This window comes from Arvicanthis niloticus, chromosome 13, assembly GCF_011762505.2.
Source record: "Arvicanthis niloticus isolate mArvNil1 chromosome 13, mArvNil1.pat.X, whole genome shotgun sequence".
In the NCBI taxonomy this organism is placed as follows: domain Eukaryota; kingdom Metazoa; phylum Chordata; class Mammalia; order Rodentia; family Muridae; genus Arvicanthis; species Arvicanthis niloticus.
Window position 1 is genome coordinate 53,409,477 of NC_047670.1, and position 25,838 is coordinate 53,435,314.

At 48.9% G+C, this 25,838-nt stretch overlaps 1 protein-coding gene across 2 annotated transcripts; it reads left to right on the forward strand.

Moving 5' to 3' along the window:
• Positions 1–1,345: 1,345 nt before the first annotated feature.
• LOC117718898 (cytokine receptor common subunit beta-like) lies at positions 1,346–25,546 on the forward strand. Of its 2 annotated transcripts, none has more exons than XM_034516892.2 (14): positions 1,346–1,433; positions 11,212–11,448; positions 12,510–12,633; positions 13,844–14,031; positions 15,484–15,641; positions 15,720–15,888; positions 16,403–16,538; positions 16,660–16,817; positions 19,138–19,277; positions 20,001–20,160; positions 21,053–21,143; positions 21,347–21,404; positions 22,074–22,177; positions 22,784–25,546. In XM_034516892.2, exons 2-14 carry the CDS (start codon positions 11,361–11,363, stop codon positions 23,898–23,900), a joined length of 2,691 nt encoding a protein of 896 aa, XP_034372783.1. In that variant the 5' UTR covers positions 1,346–1,433; positions 11,212–11,360; the 3' UTR covers positions 23,901–25,546. The 2 variants fall into 2 exon arrangements, with proteins under 2 accessions (XP_034372783.1, XP_076767700.1); XM_076911585.1 differs by having other exon boundaries at positions 1,360–1,433; positions 11,280–11,448.
• The last annotated feature ends 292 nt before the right edge of the window (positions 25,547–25,838 follow it).

Below are 25,838 nucleotides of genomic sequence, written 5' to 3' on the forward strand. Positions count from 1 at the left end.
TACCTGCCTCATGTGGTATCCTATGTGGTCAATGAAAGCCTCTCCTAGGTTCCACACAGTTCCTACTCCGTGTTTGCTGCCCACGAATATGGCATAGCAATTTCAGGGGTAAAAAGATTGACTAAGTGCGGTATTAAGTAGCACTGTGAACCAAGACACCTGCCTTCTGCCCTGTGGACTGCATCTCTCAGGACAAATCAGCCTGTGATCTTCTTGACTTTCGTTTTCTGTTGAATAAAAGAAAATGTCAAGTAAAACAAAACCCACTGGTGTCTGAACATCAGGTGTCTGCACTTTTGTGGATTAGAAGTGTAAGATCTGGGCACACTGATCTCTAAGTAAAGAATCAGGCCAGAGGTTGGTGAATGGTTTTGACCATTTGGGACCCACTCTGTTTATTATGAACAGACTTCTGTCCCTCTGCCCCAGGGCCCCTCTCCTACTTCTGGCCTCCTGCCTTTGTAGTTCTGTATTGGGAGATAAGAAATGACTGGTGTGTCACTGAAGTTACCTTTTTTTAAAAAAAGAGGCTGACATTTCATCCCTTGTATTTTTATACTTTTTTGAATGTATTTACCATAGTGTATTAAAATATCACTCATTTCTATGACTGGGTTTTGGTGCCTCTCTAAATTTGCCTGAGGGAGTACCACTCCCCTCCTCTTAACCCCACCATCCCCAGAGTTAACCATTTCTTGTTCCTTCATTCATTCACTTTACACCCAGTCATGAGATCCTCCTCTGAGCCATGGCTGAGCACTAGGGGAGGGGAACAGAGGCAAAGACATCCCTTGCTCTGAGGAGCAAGATGGGGGAAGTTCACAGGGACCTTAGGGCAGGACAGAGAAGGGAAAGCCAAAGTTGACATCTAGAATGCTCCCACTGCTTACTGACTGTTGTCATCTTAGGTTTTCCATGTCAATGGCATACCCTCACAGAACCCTTCTGGTTTGTAGGTGCTTCTAGAAAAATACCACAAGGGGTCCCAAGGCTTGAAGAGGCCACCTGTAGCTGGTTTGCATAAGGCCACATGCTGAGAAGCGGTGCCCTCTGGGTCCACCCAAGCTCTGTCTGTCTCTGGGCACACACTTGCAGGGAGGTAGTTAATGCCCTCTTTGTTGGCTTCCTCCAGAGGAGTCAGGGAAGGGGGTGTGGAGGAGGCCCTTCCTACCTGAGACCTGAAGGGCACATGAGAGCTGACCAGGAGATGGTGGGGTGAGAGCTTTTCTATCAGAAATAAATGTCGTGAGTATTATCAGAGGCTCATGTCCGCAATTCTGAGAAGCAGGCAAAGCTGCTTGCGAAAGGGCACTGGTACTTCCTCAATCTGCTCTCTGTTTCCTCCAGATGGGGCACAAATAAATAGGAAGGGCTTAAGGCTCACAGCTACTTGGAGGCTCCCGAAGGAGGCTGCCTGTCCCCCATGTACAGAGGTGAGTGTCTGCCTTCCTGATGCAGACCTGAGGATAAGCTCAAACAGGGAGGGCTAGGGGGTCTCCAGGATGGAACAGGGCAGGATAAGACAGAGCTGGGGTAGCATTTTCCTCAGACTTGGCCTCTCTATGAAGACAATGTCTAAGACTCCAAGGCGGTTTGTAGGGAGTATTCGAACTGGGTACAAAGTCCAAGCTCTGGGAGGTTTCGGGTAGGGTGTGCTCTGTGGCTCTGGGAGGACCCAGCTTTATCACTTGAGGGCTAGTGGAAGGGAGGACTCCCTCAAATGCTCAGCTGGGACTAAGCACTGGGTTCCTAACTTTGCCACCCTTATATTACTTCTGTCCCTGTCCTGAGCTTCAGGTCACACATCTGTGGGCCAGGGTGAGTAGGAGATGTAGACCCCTCTGCTGTCAACTAGAAGTGGAAGAAGGGAGGAGAAAGAGAGAGGGTAGAGAAAATTTACCTTCAATGATGAAGAAATGTTGGTGACAGAGCAGAGATGTACAACCTCCCTTGGTACTGGGTATAATCTGGCCAGCTCACTTGGGCCCAGAGGCATACCAGATTATTCTCTCTCTCTCTCTCTCTCTCTCTCTCTCTCTCTCTCTCGGTCTCTCTCGCCCTCGCTGTATCTTCCTCTCTCTCTCTCTCTCTCTCTCTCTCTCTGTCTCTGTGTGTGTGTGTGTGTGTGCGTGCGTGTGTGTGTTGGCATGTATTTCTGTCTCCCTAGTCTGTCGTTCTATCTGTCTCTTTATATCTATGTCTCTTTCTGACTCTTCCTCTCTCTCTGTCTCTGTCTCTCTCTCTCTCTGAGTGTGTGTGTTTCTGTCTCCCTAATTTGTCTTTCTCTCTGTCTCTTTATATCTCTGTCTGTCTGCCTCTCTCTGACATTTCCTCTCTCTCTCTCTCTCTCTCTCTCTCTCTCTCTCTCTCTCTCTCTCTGTGTGTGTGTGTGTGTCCGTGCGTGTGTTGGCATGTATTTCTGTCTCCCTAGTCTGTCGTTCTATCTGTCTCTTTATATCTATGTCTCTTTCTGACTCTTCCTCTCTCTCTGTCTCTCTCTCTCTCTCTCTCTCTCTCTCTCTCTCTCTCTCTCTCTCTCTGAGTGTGTGTGTTTCTGTCTCCCTAATTTGTCTTTCTCTCTGTCTCTTTATATCTCTGTCTGTCTGCATCTCTCTGACATTTCCTCTCTCTCTCTCTCCCCCCTCTCTCTCTCTGTGTTTCTGTCTCCCTAATCTGTCTTTCTCTCTGTCTCTTTATATCTCTGTCTGTCTCTTTCTCTCTCTCTCTCTCTCTCTCTCTCTCTCTCTCTCTCTCTCTCACACACACACACACACACACACACACACACACACACACACACACATCATACTGTGCTCTAAACCACCAGGCACGATTTGGGTTTGGATCCAGATGTGTCTGTTCTGTACCTGGTGTGCCAGCAGGTAGGTGTCTCATCACATAGCTAGGGACTGCTCCCTCCCAGACAGGGACAGAGTCAGCCTCTCTGCTGATAGAGGGCATGACCACTGACATGTCTCACAGCTCATAAACTAACCTGTTCATATGTCCCACATGCTGTAGTCCAGAGGTCATACATTAGCCATGGTTTGACAGAAATTTTGATGACCTGTTGAGCAAAGAATTTGTTTGAGGTTCAGGCCCCTGCCTCGTCTCAAACCCAGCACATTGGGCCTTTCAACCTAATTTGGCAAAGTAAAGAAAAGGGACCTTCACCCACTTCTCTGTAGCACAGCATCTCCTCTCTCCCTGCCTCTTTTTTTCTTTCTTTCTTTTCTTCTTTTTTTTTTTTTTTTTTTTTTTTTGTTTGTTTTTTGTTTTTTAAATACAGGGTTTCTTTGTCCTGGAACTCACTCTGTAGACCAGGCTGGCCTCGAACTCAGAAATCCACCTGCCTCTGCCTCCCAAGTGCTGGGATTAAAGGCGTGCGCCACCACTGCCCGGCATCCCTGCCTCTTTCTTAAAGGCTTTAAAAGAAGACACCTCTGTCTGCGTGGGCTGAAATGCTGCTTCAGACCCTACCAGGCCATTGGCTCTAACAAACCTTTAGCTCGAACCAAATGTCGGGTACTGGGACCAGAAGGGTGTCAATGAGGTTGTTCTGTAAGACTCCCCGTCACTTGCTGCTGCCACCTCTGCATCTAACACTAGACCTCCCTCTTCCCCTGGTGACTCCGGGGTCTTCTAGGATCTCCTGTCTGTCTATACTGGAAATCTTAATAAGTCACAGGTACCATGGGGGGAGAACTGTTGAGTACAGAGATACCTGTTCTAATCTCTACTCAGTACTGGTGGTCTGGCCATACTTCAAGAAGGGAACCTGACTACCACAAGGATGCTTTTTCCCTTGCTGCCTTTCCTCTAGCCTGGCGATTCTGAACATATAGGTTGGGACACCTTTGAGGTCACATATATTAAATGTCTTACATGGCAGATCTTTTCATTACAATTCATAGCCATATTAAAATACTGAAGTAACAATGAAATAATTTTAAGGTTGTGGGTCACTACAACATGAGGCACTGTTTTATAAGGTCACAGCATTGGGAGCCACTGGTCTAGACCCTCTTGACCAGGCTCAGGATGGTATTGCTCAGTTTGATGAGTCTAAGGACTCGCCTCACCTGCTTTCTGCATGATGTCTATGTGACCTCTGCACACTTCATCCTGACCTTTCCTTTAGCAATTCCTCAAATGCCGATTTTCTTTAGCAACACAGACCACGATGCAGGTAGCCTGGAGAAACAGCTCCTTTGATTTAAAAATTCCTAGATTACCTCACACCATGAATGCAGGTGAACCCAAGGCTCCTTACCCTCGGGCTTCCTTCCTCTTCCATAACTGCCAAATTATAAAAGGATCCATCCACTCTCAGGACACCATTTTTTTTTTTGTTTCTGTAAGAATTTTTCCACTGTGCTCCTGTCCATAGCAACTGCTTTGTACTGAAACTCTTGAAGCAAATTTAATCTGACCGATAATTTCATTCCAGGCCTTGAGTTATTCCCACCATAAAAGAGCATTACAGAGGGTGAGTGCCTAGGATAAGCAGGTACCTTGCTGGTATGCATGAATGTGTGCACGCACATGTGCCTGTGTGAGTGTGTGTGTGTGTGCTTCTGTGTGTGCCTGTGTGAGTGTGTATGTGTGTGCCTGGGTTTCTGTCCACACTGGGATTGGCTTATAGCCACACCCTACATGTTTCTAGGCTTGGCTGTAGGGATTTCCCCCCTCTGAGGCCCTGGCAGAACATTCCTGCATATTCAGATTCTAACTTAATTAAATCCTATCTGGTTTCTTTGTACTTTCATAGTGAATAAACCTTTGTGATCACTCCTGGTAACTCACACCACCACCACCACCACCCCCCCACAACCCCACTCAACAGTTTTGCTTTTATTGTGTCAAGTTATTAATAACCCAGTACTGTAGGAAAGGACAAATATTCATTAGTGTTTAATGTCAAAGAAAGACACACAAAAAACCCACAGACACCTGACTTATTAATGGTTAAAGTAGGCAGAATCAGGGATGTTGGAAACACATTCCTGTGACTAGGTATATATTTAGAAGTGTCAGCTTTTAAATTATCTATCCAATCTGGCAAAGAACACAGCATCCTCGGCTGAAGTTTAAAGATTAGTGATTGTGGAAATTCTACCTTATCTAAACTTTATTTTGAGGTTCCTCAGAATGGGAGGAGATCAGAAACCTGGGCTTATCACCCACTACTTGGAGTTAAGGAACGTTCATGAGCAAATACTGCTTACAGTATGTCGTGTGTACACACAACAACAACAACAACAAAATCCAAAAACGGAGAGTGGCCCTCCAGCAACCCACTTAAGTCAGTTCTAAAGAGTGACTGTTAGAAAATGAACCCACAAGAATATAGTTATTTTTTCTACGCTCGTGAGTGAATATATACAAGTAGGTGTTGGTCTGTAGGTTCCAGACAGGGTGCCAAGTTCACCACTTTTCAAGGACAGTGGAGTGTTGAGGACACATCTGGTTTCCCTCTTGGCTAGCACCTCACCACGCCAACGGTCATTCAATTTGTGAGACACATTGGCACTCACCACTGTGTGGGGTCCATTGCTCAGGCAAAGCCCTCTGGCTCACCAATGATATCTCTCCTCCTTTCCTTTGCTCTCATCCAGCCGAGTAAAGCTTTCCTTTCTGTGCCACATTTTCTTCCCTGGCCTTCTGAGATCCAGGAGAAGATCTGACTCAGTGCAGACAGGATGCCTTTCTCCAGGTTCCTGAGAATCTCTCAGTCTCACTGACTCCACAAACCCCTTATGGGCCACACATCCTGGAACTTTCCCATCATGCCTTTCTCAAAGCTCTCCACTGTTTCTGTCCTGGTTTGGTCACATGTCCTCCCTGAGCCCATTTCACTTCCCCTGCACACCTGCATAGCATCCATCCTCCAGTCCTGCTGCATCTCTGGCACGAGTCAGTTCCCAGAGGTCTGCTTAAAATGTTAGTTGGAATTCTCCAGTCGTCCCACTGACATAGCACCAGAAGGCAACAGACAGTCCTCTAAAAGTCTTAGTGTGCAGGATGAAGTTTCCCTTCATGCTGCTTCATCATTGTTACCCACATCACTGTCATCCAAACTATTTATTTCATGCATTCAGATTTAGATACACGTGATGAAAATATGTACCCCCGGGTCACCTTTTAAGCTTAAGATATCCTATGTTGTATAAAATATTTCTATGACCTGCCACTGCCCCAGTTTTGTGTGCTCTGGGTGTATGACCATGGATGTGTGGGTACATATGTGTGCATGTGCAGAGGCCAGAGAATACTCTCAGGTGTCCTTTCTAAGATACAGAATGCCTTCTATTTGAGACAGGGTTTCTCAATGGCCTGGAACTCAGTAAGTAGACTGGGCTGTCCCAGCCAGGTAGCCCCTGGGGTATGGCATTCTCTCTGCATCACCAGTGCTGGGACCTAAAGGGGATGCCACCATACTTGGCCTTTTCCATGTGGCTTCTGGGCCTTAAACTCAGGTTCACACACTTGCTAACGAGTATGTCACACACTAAGTCACCTCGCCAGCCCTATCTGTTGGTTTGCATATTGTTTTGCTTTGTGGATTCTGGTTTCAATATTTTACTCAACTTCTAAATTCAAAGATGAAGTTTTAATGCTCTTCCTGGGTTAGTTTGGGGTTTCAGATCTTTAATTCACCTTGGATCTGGATGTAAAGAAACAAGTTAACATGAAAGCATGGTCCCCTCATTGATTAGAAGCCACCAGTCATGAGTGTGCAGTCCCTCTAGGCCTCAGTGGCTGGAGATGGCAGACTAACTTTCTCAGCTCGGACACACTTGGTTATATCCACGATTGTTTTGATGTTTTGCTGTGACTCCAGTTGTTTATTGACCAATGATCATGCCTCTTCTGCTCCGTGTCTTGAGATTCAGAATAGGCTCACTCAGGGCATCACACAGCCTTCTATATTCTTTATTACCATTTCCTTGAGCTCCCGGACGATTCTCAGCAAACTGACCCCTGGAGACAGAGGTGGGAAATTCTCCCATGCTAGAGTTGGTCAGCAGGGGCAGCCCAAGTTCCCCAGGCTCTGACACTGGCCTGGGTATCAGGGGAACAAACTCAGGTCATCAGAATGGTTTGCACATTAAACATTTCCATGGCCCTGTCAAGTAAATTGGCCCTTTAGCCTCTTGCTGGCGACGCTCTGGGAGTGGATGTTTGAGCTTCTCTCCTCCCCTTGTCAAGTGCTCCATACATGGACGGCATGCACACTTCCTTAACAAATCTGGATCTGACTGGCTTGTGAAATGGTCCTGTCTGCCCTCCCTTCAAGCATATTTCTTCATGCACTCAGGAATTAGGGTGTAGAAACACTTCTGGTTTCCTGCTTCTCTCCCTCTCTATCACCCCTACACTCCCCATTTTCTCTCAGATCCTCCTGTCTCTATACTTACCCTTCATCCTCAAAGACTATTAAGCCTACCTTGGTTTGTTTTCAGACAGGTTCTGACTGTGTTGCCCAGCCTAGCCCCAAATTCCTAGTCTGGAATAATCCCACCACTCACTCAATAGCATCTTGAATTGACGCCCACACAGGCCCTACTCAATCCTTCCTCTCAATGCCAGTTCTTGTTTATATTCCACACCTCATTTGGGTTTAATAGCATTCTTGTGCCCTCATAAAGCTGGGCAGGTCCTCAGCCAGTTTTCAGTTCTCCTATTCCCCCGCCCCCTCCCCTGCCTCCTAGCCCCTCCCACCTTAGTCCTCTGAGGTTTTGCCTGGCTCTTGCTGCACCCTGTGCTCACTCTCTTTTGCTTCACTCAGTGGCAAATCTTCCCTACTTAACTGCAAAAGCACGCGCGGCTTTTTCCATTCCCACATGGCATGCTGTCTTGCTTTAAATCTGTCTTTCCTGAAAAAACATGCTAGAATAAGTTCTTTTCAGGAAATATCTGAAAATTTCTTCTCTTCCTTCATGTAACCAAAATCTTTGTTTGACCTTTGAACAGCAATAAAGACTTGGTCTTTTTAAATTTATTTTGCATATTATTGTTTATGTGGGACAAGGCACACATGTCTCACAGTATGGGTGGCTCTCAGCAGCTTCATTCTCTCCACTGTGGAATCAGAGACTTGAACTCACATCTTTCAGACTTGTGCAAATACTTTTACCTGCTGAACCGTCCCCCAGTCCCCTTGCTATGTGTTTAGAAACTAGGGTCTCTTCTCAGAAATTATCTGCCAAGATGACCTTTGCCCTATTGGAGGCAGCCTGCTGTGTGTTTCCTTCTGGAAGCTCCGACAATACCCTCTGTTCTTGGAAGACTGAATGTTCACATTACTGCATAAGGGAGTTTGATGTTCCACTGGGGGACCTTGGGAGTTTGAACTCAGTCTCTGCCCCTTAGTCAGCAGCGCCTTCTTGAATCAAGTTTCCCCCTCTTGTTTCTTGATTAGTGGAGAGCCATCTTCTTTAAACCCAGAGGATATTTCCAGCTGCATTTTAATAGCCTAGAGAAGCTCTCATGAGCAATGCATAACCCCACAGCTGTTCCGTTTTCCCCTCACAGAGAGACTCGCAGAAGCAGACCTTAGGCTGAGGTGGGTACCTCAGAGGGACAGGAAGAAGACAGATTCTTTTTCTATCACACCTTCCTTTCATGGGGCTTCCATCCTTTCCTTATGATCCAAAATGGCTACTGGAGTTCCAACTGTCATTTCTGAGATATAGGAAGAAAAGACAAAAGTGAAACAAACAGACTTCTTCCCATGTGAGCCCATGCCTTTTAAGTAGTCTGTGGAAAGATACATACAGGGCTTTCTGTCACGGCTCCTTGGATAGGATTTAGTCATGTGACCATGCCTAGTGGCAGGAGAGAGTAAGAAGTATCCTTACCTTTTATTCTGGTGAATAATGACCCCATAAATGCAGGAGACAGCGAGGCAGCTGACACTGCTCCCATGCTTATCCCTGATCCTCTACCCTCGGCTTGGTCTGCTTCCCAGTGCTTCCGTGGTATTCTGAGAGTGTCCCCTGCTTGGCCTTGGCCCCATCTTTGCACATCCACCTCAGTCGGGTGCTTGACTGTGATGTCCATTCTATGACATCACTTGTCACTGCACTGATATTTCTAAAAGCCAGAGTCTCCTATCTTAGGACTTCTTGGCTTTTTTTTTTTCCTCAACAGCAATCTGTGTTGAAATTGCTGTAGGCTCTGCAGTCACCAAGCGGTCCAGGCTCAGAGGTTCAACTTTTCCTGTCCTTGAACTCTGTCCTATCAATAAAATATGGCAGAGCAGTCTGAGTTGGGGCAGACATAGGACACATGTGCCACCAATGATCAGGAAATAACAAGCTCTCAGGGAAGCATGGTTAGAGAGGGCAGGTCCTCAGCCAACCCACCTGGGCTCAGCCCCAGCCTGCCTCACACACCTGTGCCACTGTAGCCCATCAATCCACACCCCTATACCAATTCCTGTAGCAAGGATTCTAACAGCTGCCTTGACCAAGAAGCATTGATTTCCTCATAGCTCTCTGCACACTTCCTGGCTGATGGTGGGCATTAAACCTCAGTCGGCTGCTAACACGAATACTCCGTGTGTATTTAAATGGATGACACAACTCTGTTGTCTTTTACAGTAGATGATAACTTGTTCTCCATGATTTCATTTGTTAGGGACTCAATACTCATGGACCCCAAAACTCATAAGTTGAAACTTCATCCCCAAGGGGAGGGTACTGGAAACCAGTGTCCTTACATTAGACATCCCAGGAGGCTCCCTTGATGCCCCCACTATGGCAGTATCAGTGAGGAAGAGGCCTCATCTGACCTCAGACCTTCGTGTGTGTTGACCTTGGCTTTGCCACTTTCCAGAAATTCAAGAAATAAATTTCTGTGGTTTTTATGAACTATCGGTGGTGTTTCATGACAGCAATCCTCCCAGATGAAGACATTGGTCGTTGGTATATCCTTTTTTTTCTCCTTTGCTTGGTGACTCTGTAGGCTTTATGAAAGGCAGGCAATTGGCTGCAAAACCCTTTCTTCCCTCTGTCACAGAATCCTTTGGTTACTTTTGAGCATACACAGCTCAACGGCACCAGCAGCAAAGGTTTGACCTGATTTCACTTGTAACTTTTTAACTGACCTTAGTATGTGTGGGTGAGACAGCAATTTGGGTTTGTGAGTATTGTTATTCATCATGTGAGTATTTTCAAATGGGATACTCCATCATCTTATGCTGTTGACTGGTTCCTGCTTCATTCATATTGAACATTATGGGGGTAAAATAACACTTGTTCCAAACAAGGTGTCCAATGACTAGATAAGTAGATGCTGATAGGTAGGAGATAGGTAAGGAGAGAAAGAGAGAGAGAGAGAGAGAGAGAGAGAGAGAGAGAGAGAGAGAGAGAATTGACAGATAGATGATAGATAGATGATAGTAGGATAGATAGATGATGGACTGATGATAGATAGATAGATAGATTAATAGATGATGGGTGGTAAATAGATGGTTGATAGATAAATGGCTGATAGGTGAATAAATAGACAGACATAGATACATAATACAGACACACGGATGATACAAGAATGGATAAGCAGATGTGTACACATATAGGAGAGTAATATATAGATGTATAGGTAGATGGATGACTTGATAGACAGATGGACAGTTGGGTGTGTGCTGTTAGCATCTTGACTCAAGTTTCAAATGGCTGTAGGAGAGGATGCAACAGCAATGGCTCTGCTCCTCTGGTACTTCCCTACTGAACTCAGTGAAAGCAAGGAAATCCCCAGGCTTCGGAGAAAGGGGAACTGGGAAGCAGAGGGGCCTGTGGGAGACCTGAAGGTAAACTAAGCAGAGGTGGGGAGAGCACCAGTCTCTGCCTGTGCTAGAGAACAAGGTTGGGTGTGTGTGTGTGCAGAGACAGAAACAAGAGAACAGTCACACCTAGGCTTGCTCCGCCTCCACTGCCACATCCATTAAGGGTGTGGGTGGAGCCTGGTGTAACTTAAACAGCAGCCTTACTCTCATCTCTGGGAAGCACACTGTGGTCTGAAGAGGGACCTGCTGCCTCAGAAGTCAACAATCCCAACTCTTTTATGATCAAGCTTTACCCCAATGAGGCTTAAGAAAAGGGAACAGTCACAGAGCACCGCACAGCAGGGTGTCTTGTCTGGGTTCTGGTCACATGGCATCAGCAGTGTCCTGGACAGCTCTCAGCCTTACACATCTTTTTACAGCCCCAGAGGATACAGTTGAGAAGTGAAGAATCACAAGCCCTGTAACATGAGTGTGGTCCAATCCTCAGGCAAGCAGCAATACAGAACCACAGGACAATGAGGACACCACCCTGCCCATAGCTTCCTGTGCAGACACCTAAAGTGCCAAAATGGACAAGCAAGAAACACTTAGCTGGGGGCTGCCCTACATGGCCCTGGTGGCTCTCTGCTGGACACACGGGGCAACAGAGGCAGAAGGTAAGTCTGAATACCCTTTCCTTTCCATCTTCCCTTTTTACTGTTGGGTCTGGGAGGAGCTGTACCCACCATAAGCCCAGAAGCTCCCATCACCCCTGCAGCTCAGGCCATGTATCCAATCTGGCTTTTCCTGGCTCTCCTACATTCTTTCTCTCCTTCAGTGTTCCCCTGTCCCCTGTCTTCCCTGTTCTTCATGTTCTTGCTCATTCTTGCCTGGTCCTGGCACATCCAGCTCAATGGTATCCCTCTCCACCCATATTACTCAGCTTATCCCCCAATAACCCCAACCTCCAATGAGCTAGCATCTTCTCTGCTCATCCCCCAGACCTGCTATACCTCTATAAATCTCCAAGTCCCATAACTGTTGCTCTTGGCAGCTTTAACCTAAGGATCTTTCTCCCACAACATCTATAGTCCTCTCCTCAGAGGCCCTATGGGATACTCTGGAGTGTCCTGAAGCTAGAAGCCTTTCCCCAGAGCCCCATGGACTTCCTCAGACAATGTAGGAGCCACTTTCACTTTAGCAAGCCCAGCTTTAGAGAGAGGCCAAGGCTTAGCATATCAGGACTCTAGAAAGGGATATGCCAGGTGCTTTTCAGGCACTGCTATGTCTGTCCTACTAAGTGACACCTCAGAGAACAGAGACGGGCCTAAGCAGTACGCTACTTGAGGATATGTGCAGCACAGAACATACACCACGGATGAGAATCCCCTGTGATCCCATGTTCCTGACTGAAAAGGAACGTCCTCATCATGGTCCCCAACACAGCCACACCGGGCTCAGGGCCTCTACCTCATCTCCTGGGCCTAAGCAGGAAGCTAGAGACCAGGGATTTCTGGTGCATGCATTTAATCCCAGAACTCAGGGAACAGGCAAGAGAATCTCTGTGAGTCTGTTGCCAGCAAGGTCTTCAACACAAGTTTCAGGCAGCCTGGGTTACATAGAAAGACCCTGTCTTAAAAATGATACTCGTGTGGGACAGGAGTGAGAGAGACAGGGGACACCTGGACACCTGGAGGGGAGAGGATGACCCTCCTGATTCTCTGCTTCTCCTCACCAGAAACTGTCCCTCTGAAAACTCTGCAGTGCTACAACGACTACACCAAACAGATCATCTGCAGCTGGGCTGACACGGAGGATGCCCAGGGAATCATTAACATGACCCTCTATCACCAGCAAGAGAAGTGAGTGCCACTGAGCCCATTGGCGTTGCTGTCCACCAACATGTCTCCTCCCTCTGTGTTGTCAGTGATTGCAGCCATCATCCCTGGTCACTCTGCATGTGTGCTATCCTGCCATCCCAACAGCTGCTTTTGCTACAGCTCCAGGCCTCTCCTGCCCTGAGCATGCTGTCTCTCTACTCCCTCCTCACCAAGGCCACCCTCCAGTAGCTGCTCTTCTCATAGTCCTCCCATTTATGTGACCTTGGTCAGAGATGCTCTGTACAGAAAAGCTCACCATGAAGACCAAGAATAACACACTGCTCTGTGGAATGGCTGCCAAAATTAGTGATGTTAAAGTCAACTAGAAGTCTCTGAAGCCTGGAGCTTTATGCTGCACCCAGTTTGCAGTCAGATTTCTTGTGATATGTCATGAGCAATCTAATATTCTAGATAGACACTAGACTGTACACAGTCTATGTCACAGACTATACATCCACTTACAGACCTGGTGGCAGCCCCAGGGACTTTGCACATGCTGCACTCAGCCTGCTGATCATTTGCCTGTTTTTTCTCACAAGTCCTTGTAGATTCTGGTCAAACTGCACGCAGTCAGTCTGTCCATACTCCTCACAGACACATCTAGGCTCCTCATCCTTTTCTGTTTGTTTTATTCTACATTTTCTAATGACAATATAGTACTTAGTGATGTAGTGTGTGCCTGTTCCCATCAGGATGCTCACGGCATGGGCAGGTACGTGTGCATGTACGTGTGTGTGTGTGTGTGTGTGTGTGTGTGTGTGTGTCTGGGTATCTGTGTTGTGTATATGTGTGTATATATGTGTATGTATGTGTCTTTGTCTGTACATGTGTATGTCTCTCTACCTATGTGTTTGTCTGTGTGTCTCTGTGTGCATGTGTGTGTTTCTCTGTTTCTGTGTATGTTTGTGTTTGTGTCTGTGTGTCTCTGTTTGCATGTATATAAGCTGTGTGTATGTGTCTCTGTATGCATGTGAGTCTCCATCTCCCTATGTCTGTGTATCTGTGTGTCTGTCTGTGGGTGTGAATCTCTTTCTCTCTGTCTCTCTGTCACTCTGTCTCTCTATATCTCTCTACCTCTTTCATGCGTGTGTGTGTGTGTGTGTGTGTGTGTGTGTGTGTGTTGTGCACTGCCAGACACTGTTCTTGGATACAAGCATTCACTTAGTAGAAACTAATGAAAGTTCCCTGACAGAAAACAACCAGTGTCCTGTGAACTCAGTAAGGACCTCCTATGGTCAGAGTGCCCGTCATCCCACCGCTGTGTGCCCAGAAGATGTAACATCTCCCATACAAGTTTTTCCATCACAAGTGAAGACTACTACTTCTTCCAGCCAGATCGTGATCTGGGTATCCAGCTCATGCTTCCACTGGCCCAGCATGGTGAGGAGCTGGGGTCCTGCCTAGAAAGTGGGTGCAAGAGTTGGCAGGATACTGGAGATGGGCTAGAGTGAGGGTCTTCCAGGTTTAGGGACCCTGTCCTGGGGTTGGAACAGACATGATGTGAGGCCTCTACCTGAGGCTGCTCCTGTCCCAGTTGCTTCTGACACCTACCAAGCAACAAAGCTCCCCCTCCTGGAGGAGCTGTGCCTGTGACTCCTGTAGAACTTTCCAGGGAACAGAACTCTGCTGTCTGTTGTCTTGGCCCATGGCTGCAACACCTTGCCCTATCCCTGAGACTCCAAGGCCCACAGAGATTCCCCAAGTACTACCATGGTGCAGGGATGACCAAGAGGAATCTCATTGTCAGGCACTTTTCATGCTTCCTACCCAGATCCAGGCTCCTCACACCCTTTCTTGACCCCAGACTGTGCAGCAGGCCCACAAGGCCCGTGTTTACACCGTGATCTGAAGTGGGGCCAAGGATCATCTGTGAGGTTTTCTTAGGGACTATAGGAGACATGTTATCAGCACTGCAGCCTGATGGAGAAACTGTGGTTGTACTGTCATTGTAGACCCCTGTGTATGTCCCCTTAGGGAGACACCGTGAGTCCTTTTTGCCCACTCACAATGCTAGGTTGAGGGCTTTGATCACACAACTGTTGCTGGTGTCTAAAATAGTCCACCTCCTGGGGACTCAGAGGTGCAGACTTAGGGGTTAGGAGCCAGCTGCCCCATCTAGGGGATGGAAGCCAAAGGGCTCTGGCAATTAGGACAGGTGTCCCAGAAAGAAGGAAGGAGCTTTGAAGCCAAGTCCTTGCTTTGTGAGGATCACAGACTCAGAAGCAATTCTTAGGCAGGAAACCACAAGTGCAAAGGGGGCCTGAGTGTGAGATCTGGAAACAGTGGGGCATGCTGGGTACACCAGGCATGTGTATTGTATTCTAGGAAGCATTGTTCAAAAGACTGGACTATGGCAGAGAAAACATGAGATACAGGCAGCTGCATCTCTAGCCTTGAACTAGTGAAGGAGAACAGGGAAGAGATAAACTTAGCCTGGTGTAAAAGAACAGACACAGGGGCTACAATGAGCTGCAGCTGGACAAGAAGCGGGACAAAGGCTTCTATCGGGGCACAGGAGTCCAAGAAAGTCCAGGGGTGGTGGGGGTTACACTTATGCTGGGCTAGAGCAGTCAGTGATAGGCACTTGAACTGTTAGGATTTCTAGCAGAGGAGGGGCCCACTAGCTCACAGCACCCTCTTCTGGGCAGAAAGCATCAGTACACAGCAGGACAAAAGGAGGCCCCACTGAGTTGAATGTCCAGCCCTTGTAAGGCAGAATCACTGCCAAATCTGCACTTTGCAGGTTTCAGCAAAAGTGGAACCCAGACGGCCAGGCTGTCCTCAGCTCCCTCAGTGTGCATCCCCTGTAAACCCTCTGTTTCCCTCCCTTAGTGCAGCCACCGCCTCCCAAGGACATCCGCATCAGCCCCTCTGGGGATCACTTTCTGCTGGAGTGGAGTATGTCACCTGGGGATGCCCAAGTCTCCTGGCTTTCACAAGAGGACATACAGTTTGAGGTGGCTTATAAGCAGCTTCAGGACTCCTGGGAGGTAGGACCCTGAGCTGTCTGTGCCCACCCTTGTGGGATGGCCTGTCAGGCTCCTCCTTCAGCTCCCCTATCTCCACAGGATGCCTCCAGCCTCCACACTAGCAACTCTTGGGTCACTCTCCAGCCAAGGCTCTTCCTACCCAACAATATCTATGTGGCCCGTGTGCGCACTCAGCTGTCCCCACGTTCAAGCTTGTCTGGCAGACCCAGCAGATGGAGCCCAGAGGTACACTGGAACTCCCAGCCAGGTAATGGAGCTGGTAGGAAATGCCCCTCTTAGGAGCCCAGAAGTGGAGACGGTCTAGACCTAAGTGAGGCTCCAGGATCTCCCTTACCTCGTCCTCAGTGTCTCCTACCAGGCCTGTGTCCCCAGTATTCCATCTGGGCCACTCTGTCACACACATGCTTGGCTCTCTGTCAACATCCATGTTCTGTTAATGACTGCTATGCAGTCATGACTGCAATAACACCAGCAGCATAACACCTGTGTGTTTACAAATGCTGGGCTGTTTGTAGGGTCACCTATGTCTCTGAGTTCATTCTAGCACTCAACATTTAGAGCTGGTCCACCTCTCCCAAGATGAGGCAGAGGTACCTGGGTCTTCTCAAGCTGGGGACACACATCTGGCAGGCTCAGAGCAGAGTCGAGCTGATGTCCTCAGCCAGGCTCTGCTGCCCACAAGAACCTCTTCTCTGTGAGTAACCTGGTGTCCCAACCAGTGAGAGAGGGTGGACTGGCTGAGGGAGTGTGTATTCCCACAGGAGACAAGGCCCAGCCACAGAATCTTCAGTGCTTCTTTAATGGGATCCAGTCCCTCAACTGCTCCTGGGAGGTGTGGACCCAGATAACTGGCTCTGTTTCCTTTGGACTCTTCTATCGCCCCAGCCCTGAAGCTCCGTGAGTGTCCCCCGTTTGTATTGCCTTGCTTCTTCTTATCCCCAGGGCCGCACCACTTTGAGGTCTTACCTGGATCTGACATTCCCCCAACCCTACTCTCAGCTCAACTGTACTTCTCCAGGGAGAAGGAATGCTCTCCTGTGGTGAAGGAGCTGCAGACCGGCCTCTACACCCGCTACCACTGCAGTCTAACTGTGCCTGACCCCAGTGCGCACAACCGGTACACTGTCTCTGTTAAGCACCTGGTACAAGGAAAGTTAATCAGCAGCTATGACCACAGTGAGTTTGCCCTGCCTCTGCATGACTTCCCAGTACCATAGGGGTCCATTGGGTCACCTCAATAAACACAGGAACCTCTTTGGCATCGTTTGCCACTTTCAAAGATTTGCAGATTTTTCACTCACAGTGATAAAATGACTATTCTTGGATTGGGTGTATGTCTCAATGGGTGAGAGCAATTTATAAACAGGCATGAAGACCTGAGTTCAAATCCCAGCAGCACATAAAAAAATGAGCATCCTCATTTGCACCTGGCACGAAACAGGAGAATGGTTGGGACTTTCTGGCTATTCACCTGGATCCGGGTTCAGTGAGAGATCCTGTCTGAAGGACACAGAGAAAAAACAAAAGACATCCTTCTCTGGCTTCTGCATGCCTTCTGCATGCCTTCTGCATGTGTACAGGCCTCCACACCCACATTGAAGGCATATGCAACAGAAAGAGAAGGAAGAGACAGAGAGACATAGAGACTCAGGGACACAGAGAGATGGACAAAGAGATGTGGAGAAAGGTTATTCTAATGTATTTCTATGCTCTTCAAGGAGATAGGGAAGCCAAGGCCAGCTTGTAACTCATGCCCTGCTGCAGATACTGTCCACCCTCTGGAGTCTCACTTGGAACCTGCTCTCCTTCCCCTCTGTTTCCTCCCAGATGTGAGGCTGCCCCTCCTCTGGACCACCATCCTTCTATAACTGTCCTTTCTGCTGAGACATCCATGCTCCTCCTTCAGCTAATGTTTGCATTTCTTATATTTGGTTTTCTGTTTTACTTTAAAGCCTGAAGGAACTGGGCGCCACAGATGGCGTCCTGAGAGACCTATGTTTCACGTTCCTGTCACGGGGCAAGGACCATGACTCAAGGGGGTCTTTCCATCAAACCAGTAATGCTTGTCCTCTTTGGCATCCAATCTTTTTGTCACCTGAGTTCATATTCAGCATTTTCTTCCTGAAGTCCTTGCTCCAGGAAATGGGAGTCCTCTGATTCCAGGGGCCCCTCCCTGTATTATAGCCATCCATGTTATTTATGTGAAAGCCCTCTGACGTCACAAGCTGTGAATCTTTTATTTGATAGAAGGTGACTGAGTGCCTTACTTTATAATGCTCACCACCCTCAGAATGTAGTACATCAAGGCTACATGAGAAAGCCTAAATATATGTCTCAGCTTGCCATCTGCTCTCCAAGTGGTGGCCAGGGCTGTCACCAAAAGTCTCCAGCTTTCTATTTGGCCACAGTGTGATGGTGAGATGGTTGTTCAGGTGTGTCTATACAGCCATGTAGGGGGAGACTTTTAGAACAGCCCGGACTTGCCAGCCCATGCTGACTTCTGGAAGTCCCCAGAGTTACTGAAACAACACAAAAGAGTGACTAACACAGAAAAATGGAGACAGAGCTCTCCACTGCCCAGTCTTTATCTTCTCCAGATGCAGTTTTTCCATGTATAAAAAGGGGAAATGAAAGGACCTCACAGAGGAAAGGGGAGGATGGAGTGAGGGAATTCCTACAGAGTGAAAGTGTTACCCAGGGTTGGAACATTGGATGGACCAAGGTAGAACGCCATGGGTGTGTATGTGTTTGTTTGTATTTAAACACTAGCAGAGAAGCACCATCAAACTTTGGGCCACCTAGGCTTACCTCAGGTGTTCCCCCTATCCCAGGGACCAACATGGAATAACACTGTGATGTGGTAATGATGGGCAATTGCCTTGGTTACTTTTTTATTGCTATGGCAAGATATCATGACCAAGGCAACTTATAGAAGAGAGTTTATATTGGGATTATGGTTCCAGGGGGTGAGAGTTCATGGTGCAGAGCAGTCGTAGCAAGGTTCAGAGGCAGGAAGCTGGAGGAGGGGCTGAGAGCTTTCATTGCTTGCTTGCTTGCCTGCTGGTTGGCTGGCTAGTTGGTTTTTCAAGACAGAGTTTCTCTCTGTAGGTCTGGCTGTCCTGAAACTCACATGCCTGATTCCCAAGTGCTAGAATTAAAGGCTTGTGTCACCATGCTCACATCTTGAACCACAAGCCAAAGGCAAAGTACAACTAAAGGCCCCACCCCTATGCCCCAGTGACACACCTCCTCCAATGAGGCCGCACCTCCTCATCCTTCCCAAACAGTTCCAACTGGGAACCAGACCAAGGACTCAAACATATGAACCTATGGGACCATTCTCATTCAAAGAGCTACAGAGTTCAAAGGAGTAAAAGTGTCTGGGGTTGGGGATATTGGTCCTGAGTGGAGAGTACCTTGTAGCAGCTTGGATAATGGGGAACATACTGCTGGGGGGAGGACATGATGGCATTCCCTGAAATTATCCTCCCTCCAGTCCAGATGCAGCCTCCAACCCTCAACTTGACCAAGAACAAAGACAGCTACAGCCTGCGTTGGGAAACTCAGAAAATGTCCTACTCATTCATCGAACACACATTCCAGGTCCAGTACAAGAAGAAATCGGACAGCTGGGAGGTGAGGTCCAGGACCAGGGAGACGTTATATACAGGGAGGAAAGGAAAAAGACAAGATTCTAGGGAGCCCTATTTGCCAGGAGCCTGACACCTGTGCCTTAGGACCCACATGGTCAACAGACGACAGTCCATTTCTTGATGAAAGATTCAGGCTCAGAGAGGTAACATGACATGGCCACAGGGCCAGTGCTGCCCATGAACCGAGGGCAAGACTGGCAGAGTTATGGAATGAAGGTTTCAAATGTCACCAAGGCCTAAGTGTATTTCGTCCCTAGAATGTGATCTGACCCCATGGTATAGCTGCTGAGGATACATACAGAGGCCTGCCACCTAGATGCTGACCCTAGGGCTACACAGAGCTTACAGCAGGACCAGTCAGCCAGGACTCAAACTTCAGACAGGAAGCGGAAGAACGGGCCAACAGAGAGTCAGGAGAAAGTCGATCCTGACCCCCAACTCATAGCCTAGGATCCAGCAAACTAGCATGATGTTCCTGGATCAGACAGACATTGGGAGGTGGAGAGAGCCTGGTCTTGAGCCTGAATGCAGCTGTCAGGGCTGGAAGAGGTGGCATCTGGGGCCACCACAGTGGTTGGTACAGGAGGCTCTGGACTGGCATCCTGGACCTGACTAGAGATTCACGGATGTGGAGGCAGCTACAGGGAAGGCAGCTGAGCCCCTGAACCTGGCTAGAGGCTCAGCGTCAGCACATCTGTCCCTGTAGGACAGCAAGACAGAGAACCTAGATCGTGCTCACAGCATGGACCTCCCACAGCTGGATCCTGCCACCACATACTCTGCCAGGGTGAGGGTCAAGACTCTCCCAAACTACTATGGGCCCTGGAGCGAGTGGAGCAATGAGGCCACTTGGACGACTGACTGGGGTATGTCCCTCGGCCACCACCACACTCCTGGAACAGCCCCATTGCACAGGGCAAGAGAGGCCGAGAGCCACTCTGCCCTGTGTACATCCCTGGGGATTGGCACTTGGTATATTACACCCACTGTACATGGGGACTTGGAGAAAGAGAGGAGCTGTCTCACTGTCATTTATTCTTTCAGCTGGGGCCTAGGCCTCTACTTATAGGGTACTTGGCTTTCTTAGCCTTTGTGGCAGCCATGACTCAACGGTCTGGGTTTCTTGTTATCATGGCTACAAAGCTACTTTAGGTATGCACACGGATGAGTTATTGGGGTTGGAAGGTTGAGGGGATCCATCAGTCCTGCCGATTTCCCTTCCCTTGACACCTGCATTCAACGCTGGTCCATCCCATGGTGACAGCCTGACACACGCTGTGCAAGATTAAATGAGGACGTGGGCTGGGGGATGGTAATGAAGCATTCCACATGGTCAGCCCTGTCCAAGGGGGGATCTCAGGGTGACAGTCAGTTTGGCAGAAGGAGGACTAGAGCCACAACCTCAAGAGATGGGGAGGGGACTTAAAGGGCCCAGGTCAAAAAGCTAGGGTGCTGCCAGAGGGACCTTCTGTGGCAAACCTTCTCATCTTCTCTGACCCTCCCTGGGTCAGAAACCATGCCCCATGCTCCTTATTTCAAGAATTCCCCCCAGTCGCCAAACTCAGTCATTCCCCCCAAACCCCCAGCGTACTGCTGCTGCTTAGAGCAGAATGTCCTCCTATTGAGCACAGGGTACAGACCCAGGGTTTCTTCCCAGGTCTCTGGCCTTTCTCACAGAGGGCCTGGGGGACACTAGCCCCCTCTTCTAGCCTGCATCTTGTGCCTCTCACCTAATGCTGCTTCTCCTTGTTGAACAAGTGATGCCCACGCTGTGGACAGTCCTCATCCTGGTCGTTCTCATGCTCATCTTGCTCCTGGCCCTCCGCTTTGGCTGTGTGTATGGGTACAGGTAAGTGCAGCCTGTGGGCAGAGGAAAGTGGAAACCACTCTCTGGGGTCACGGGGATAACACAGCCGGGCACACTATCATTCCCAGCCTATCACCTACTCCCCTGGTGTCAGTTTTCCCTCTATATATGGGCACAGAAGGAGCTGGCCCAGAGGTCTCTGGAACCTCAAATACACAGGTCCCCACCCTCCTGCTATCTTCCAGGCTGTACAGGAAGTGGAAGGAGAAAATCCCCAACCCCAGCAAGAGCCTCCTGTTCCAGGTAAGAAGGCAGGCCCTGCTGCTGGCTCCCTGTCCCATTACTGTCACAGTGGGGAAGGGTGGAGGTGTTGGAAGGGTAGGTGAGCAGAAGGTGGGTCTCTGGTACTGCTAGGGTACCCTAAGGAAAAGGAGTCGCACAAATTGCCCTGAGTTCTATCTGGAGCCACAGACAGAATGAAAGCACTCTCCTACACAACATGGCTCAGGAGAGTCTGCTCCTGGGGATAGAGAGGGGGCTGAGAGGCTCCAGGACAGGACTTAATCCTAGCACAGCAAGATGCCTCTGAGCTCCTGGGAGAGATGGCTGCAGCCAGGGTGTCTCTAGAGGGTGAGTTCCTGAGATGGGAAGGTGAAGAACAGGACAAAGCTGTTCGTGTCTCACAGAACAATGGTCATGGGTAGACACCAGTGCCATGAGAGAAGAAGCTCTAGAGGGCAGTATGGTTGCCCCCTCAAGAGGTTTAGAGATAAGGGAATTCACAACCCCTCAGTTGCCTCTATATTTCTTGGAGTCAGAGGCCTGAGCCAGGCCCCCCATGAGGACATTCTTTCCATGTATGGAGCTTGTGCAAGATATCATGTGCACAGGTTGCCCCCCCCACCCCAACTTTCCCCTTCTTCATGTTGTGCCACATTCACAGACATAATGTTTTTTTTTTTTCCTTTCTAGGATGGAGGTAAAGGGCTCTGGCCCCCTGGCAGCATGGCAGCCTTCGAAACTAAGAACCCCACTGCCCAGGGACCACAGAGCGACCTTTTCACTGAGCAACTTGGGTGAGCAGTTGGATTCTGACACTTAGGGAGCCTATGGGAGGGAACCTCTCTGTGCTGCACATCAGGGTAGCCTTGGGTCTCTGAATAGATGATAGGAGATGATGCCCCACTGTAGCAAGTGCCTCTCCACATGGACATGAGAAGGTTTTTTTGTTTTGTTTTTCTAACTCCCAGGTTAGGTTGAAACAGACAAGGAACCAGAAGTAGCATCCTGGAGCATGAAGCCACTAATTGCCAGGTTACCTATGTAATCTCTGCATTGCAATGTCCTCATGGGTGGCTGAACATGCATATTGTAGGAATTCAGCCTGCTAAGCCCACCTGTCAGGGAGTCAGTAGCCAAGAATGGTACAGAGGCATGTGTGAACCCGGCCCTGAAGGTAATGGGCTGCAAGGAACAAAAGATAGGATGGTCCGTGTGAACTGAGCCCTGGGACTCATGATACTTTGAACACTGGACACACACCCTGTCACTCACAGGATCTCATGCCTCAGTGCTTACTCTGATGCCTGGAGGAAGGGTCAGGCCTTCCAGAGAGCCTCACCTGCTCTGCGTATACACTAAGTATGTAAGTACAGCATCTCTGCCTGTATTGTCCCTCACAGGGTGTCATATACACATTTGGAGGACAACGAAGTATCACCTCTCACCATAGAGGACCCTAACATGGTTCGAGATCCACCATCTGGGCCTGATACAACCCCAGCCGCCTCATCTGAACCAACAGAGCAGCCTTCCCATGTTCAAGGAAACCCACCAACTCCTTCTGGCAGAACTAAGAAGCAAATACCCAGCTTTGACTTCAATGGCCCCTACTTGGGGCCTCCCCAATCCCACTCCCTGCCTGATCTCCCAGGCCAGCTGGTTTCCTCCCAGGTGGGTGGGAGCCTGAAGCCAGCACTGCCAGGCTCCTTGGAGTACATGTGTCTGCCCCCTGGAGGACAAGTGCAATTGGTCCCATTGTCCCAGGTGATGGGGCAGGGGCAGGCTGTGAACTGGCAGTGTGGGTCCAGCCTGGAGACCACAGGGAGCCCTTCCATGGAACCAAAGGAGAGCCCTCTAGTTGAGCTGAGTGTAGAGGAACAGGAGCCAAGGGACAACCCAGTGACTCTGCTCATATACTCTGGGGGCCATGAGGACAGTATGATGGCCTCTGATTATGTCACTCCTGCAGATCTGGTCCTCACTCTGCCCATAGAGCCCCTGTCTACCTCTCTGGGCCCCTCTCTAGGGTTCCCCTCAGCCCAAAGCCCCAGTCTCTGTCTTGAGCTGCCCAGGGTCCCCTCTGGAAGCCCAGCTCTTGGGCCACCAGAGTTTGAGGACTATGTGGAACTCCCTCCAATCATGAGCCACCCTGCCAAGTCCCCTCCTGGCAATCCTGCCCCTCCTGTGGCAAGTAGCCCCACAGTGAGCCCAGGAGAACCCAGGGAGGAAGTAGACTCAGCATCCCCAAACACTGAAGGCCTCCTTGTTCTTCAGCAAATTGGGGACTACTGCTTCCTCCCTGGCCTGGGACCTGGCTCCCTCTCACCACACAGTAAGCCACCCTCTCCAGGCCTGTGCCCTGAGACTGAGGACCTAGACCAGGACTTATCTCTCAAAAAACTTCCCTACCAACCCATGCCCCAGGTGCCAGCTATTCAGTTTTTTAAGTCCCTGAAGCATCAGGACTACCTGTCACTGCCCCCTTGGGACAATAGCCAGTCTGGGAAGGTGTGCTGAGTCTGCCCCCTCCCAATCTCACCAGCAGCCTTGTGCCTCAGCCTGTGGACCTCAGCTGACCATCACCACAGAACCATCACTGAGATGCGTGTTCTTCCTTGCTCTCTGCCCTGACACAGCAATACCCCACCTGTGCTCTCCTCTCACCCCCTCTCCTTTTTTCTTCTTTCCATGTCTCCTTCCCTCCATCTCTCTCTTCAGTTTCCTGTCTTCTATAGGATCTTCCTTTCCTTCCCTCTGACTTGTTGGAGTGGGGATGAGGCCTCTGAGGATGAGGCCTGCATGATTTGTTTCAGGTTTAACAAGTGCTGAGTCCATCTTGTCCACCTCAGGCACCAATAACATAGCACATTTCTGGCTCTGTGTAAAAGGGGGGATTCTCAGGTGAGCCCCTTGAGGGGTCAGACTGTAAACTGAGCAGGTTCATGTCACTACAAGAGTAGACATTGTCCTCTATGGTTGTCTGAAGCTCCTGGGGAGGCCTGGGGAACCCTGTAGAGGGCACTGGGGACACTTCTTATGTACAGAAATAAGTGATGTGGACAAAGCTGGACACAGCTGTGGCCAGGCTGGGGAGATGAGGGCCAATGGAGAAGGCTGGGTATCTAGAACTCATGGTCTCAATGGCAGACAAGCCAAGTTGTGGAACCGAGACAGAGACACCCAGAGACTTAGTCTAGACAGCTGCACTGTTCATTTGTTCTCCCTCCAGCATGCCTGGATACCAGTACTCCCACTGGCCTCAGATGAGGGTCTGCTGTGGGACTGTGGTCCTTGGCAATCACAACCTTCTTGACAATCCAGACACAATGGCATTACCTCATTCTGTTCTCACTTGCATTGTTTGATCATGGTGAAGTTTGCACATGGCTTTTGTGTGTGTCTTGAGTATCTGCCTTTTGTTGGTGGTGGGGATGGGGGGTTGCAAACCAAGCCTGTGAAGAGTTTTCTCCCTCAGAACTGTCTTCTTTATTGGATGAAACTTAATTGCTCTTTCCACATGGCCTTTTGTGGGACACATGTCTCCCCTGAATGTGCTAATTTTGTGTGGGAGGCACAATGGCTCCCTCAGCAATTACAGGTCTGCATTGCTGTGAAATGGTTCACTAAGCCGCACCCCTCTTTGGCACCATATTTGCAGAGACCTTTGCTGCAAATGTACACGTGTCCTCGTTTATATTCTTTCTGGTTCCTTCTATATCTAAAACCTTGAACAGAAGGCTTTAACTTGCTCTGCAGAGATCTGTCTTTATATATTCCATCCACCTGGAGCCAGGTACATTGTATCATTTCTTCCCCTATTTGCTGTCTGTCAGGCATCCATCAAGTCATGAGCTAGATCTGGTCCATCCTATCTCCTGGCCTCCCTCACTTGATGGCAGCTACAGCTCTTCACATTTGATTTTGACCTGCGGCAGACAGATCAAGTGTTCCTTGGTCTCTGTTCATTGCAGCAAAGAAAACCACTAACATCTTGAAAGTGTTTCAGTGGCCATGTTCAACAGCCTGTCAATGCTTTCTAACGTGGTCACTCTAGAGAAACAAGCAGGAGAGACCTCCGTATTAAGATATGAACTTCAAATGCCTGCCTTAAGATGGAACACTGTATTAAAAAATGTTTACATACAATAAAACAGCAAAAACAAGCCCCTGTGTGTGTTTCTGTGTTTCTGTGTGTGTGTGTGTGTGTGGTGTGTGTGTGTGTGTGTGGGTGGTGTGTGTGTGTGGTGTGTGTGTATGTGTGTGGTGTGTGTGTGTGTGTGTGTGTGGGTGTGAGTGTGTGTGTGTGGTGTGTGTGTGTGTGTGTGGTGTGTGTGTGTGTTTCTGAAAGTTGGGGGTGGAGACCTTTCCAAATAAGTGCCTTGTCAAAAACTAATTTCCATAGGCCCAGGGGCATTGGATACCCAAGGTGCCTGCATCCTCTCAGAGAAGAAGTGG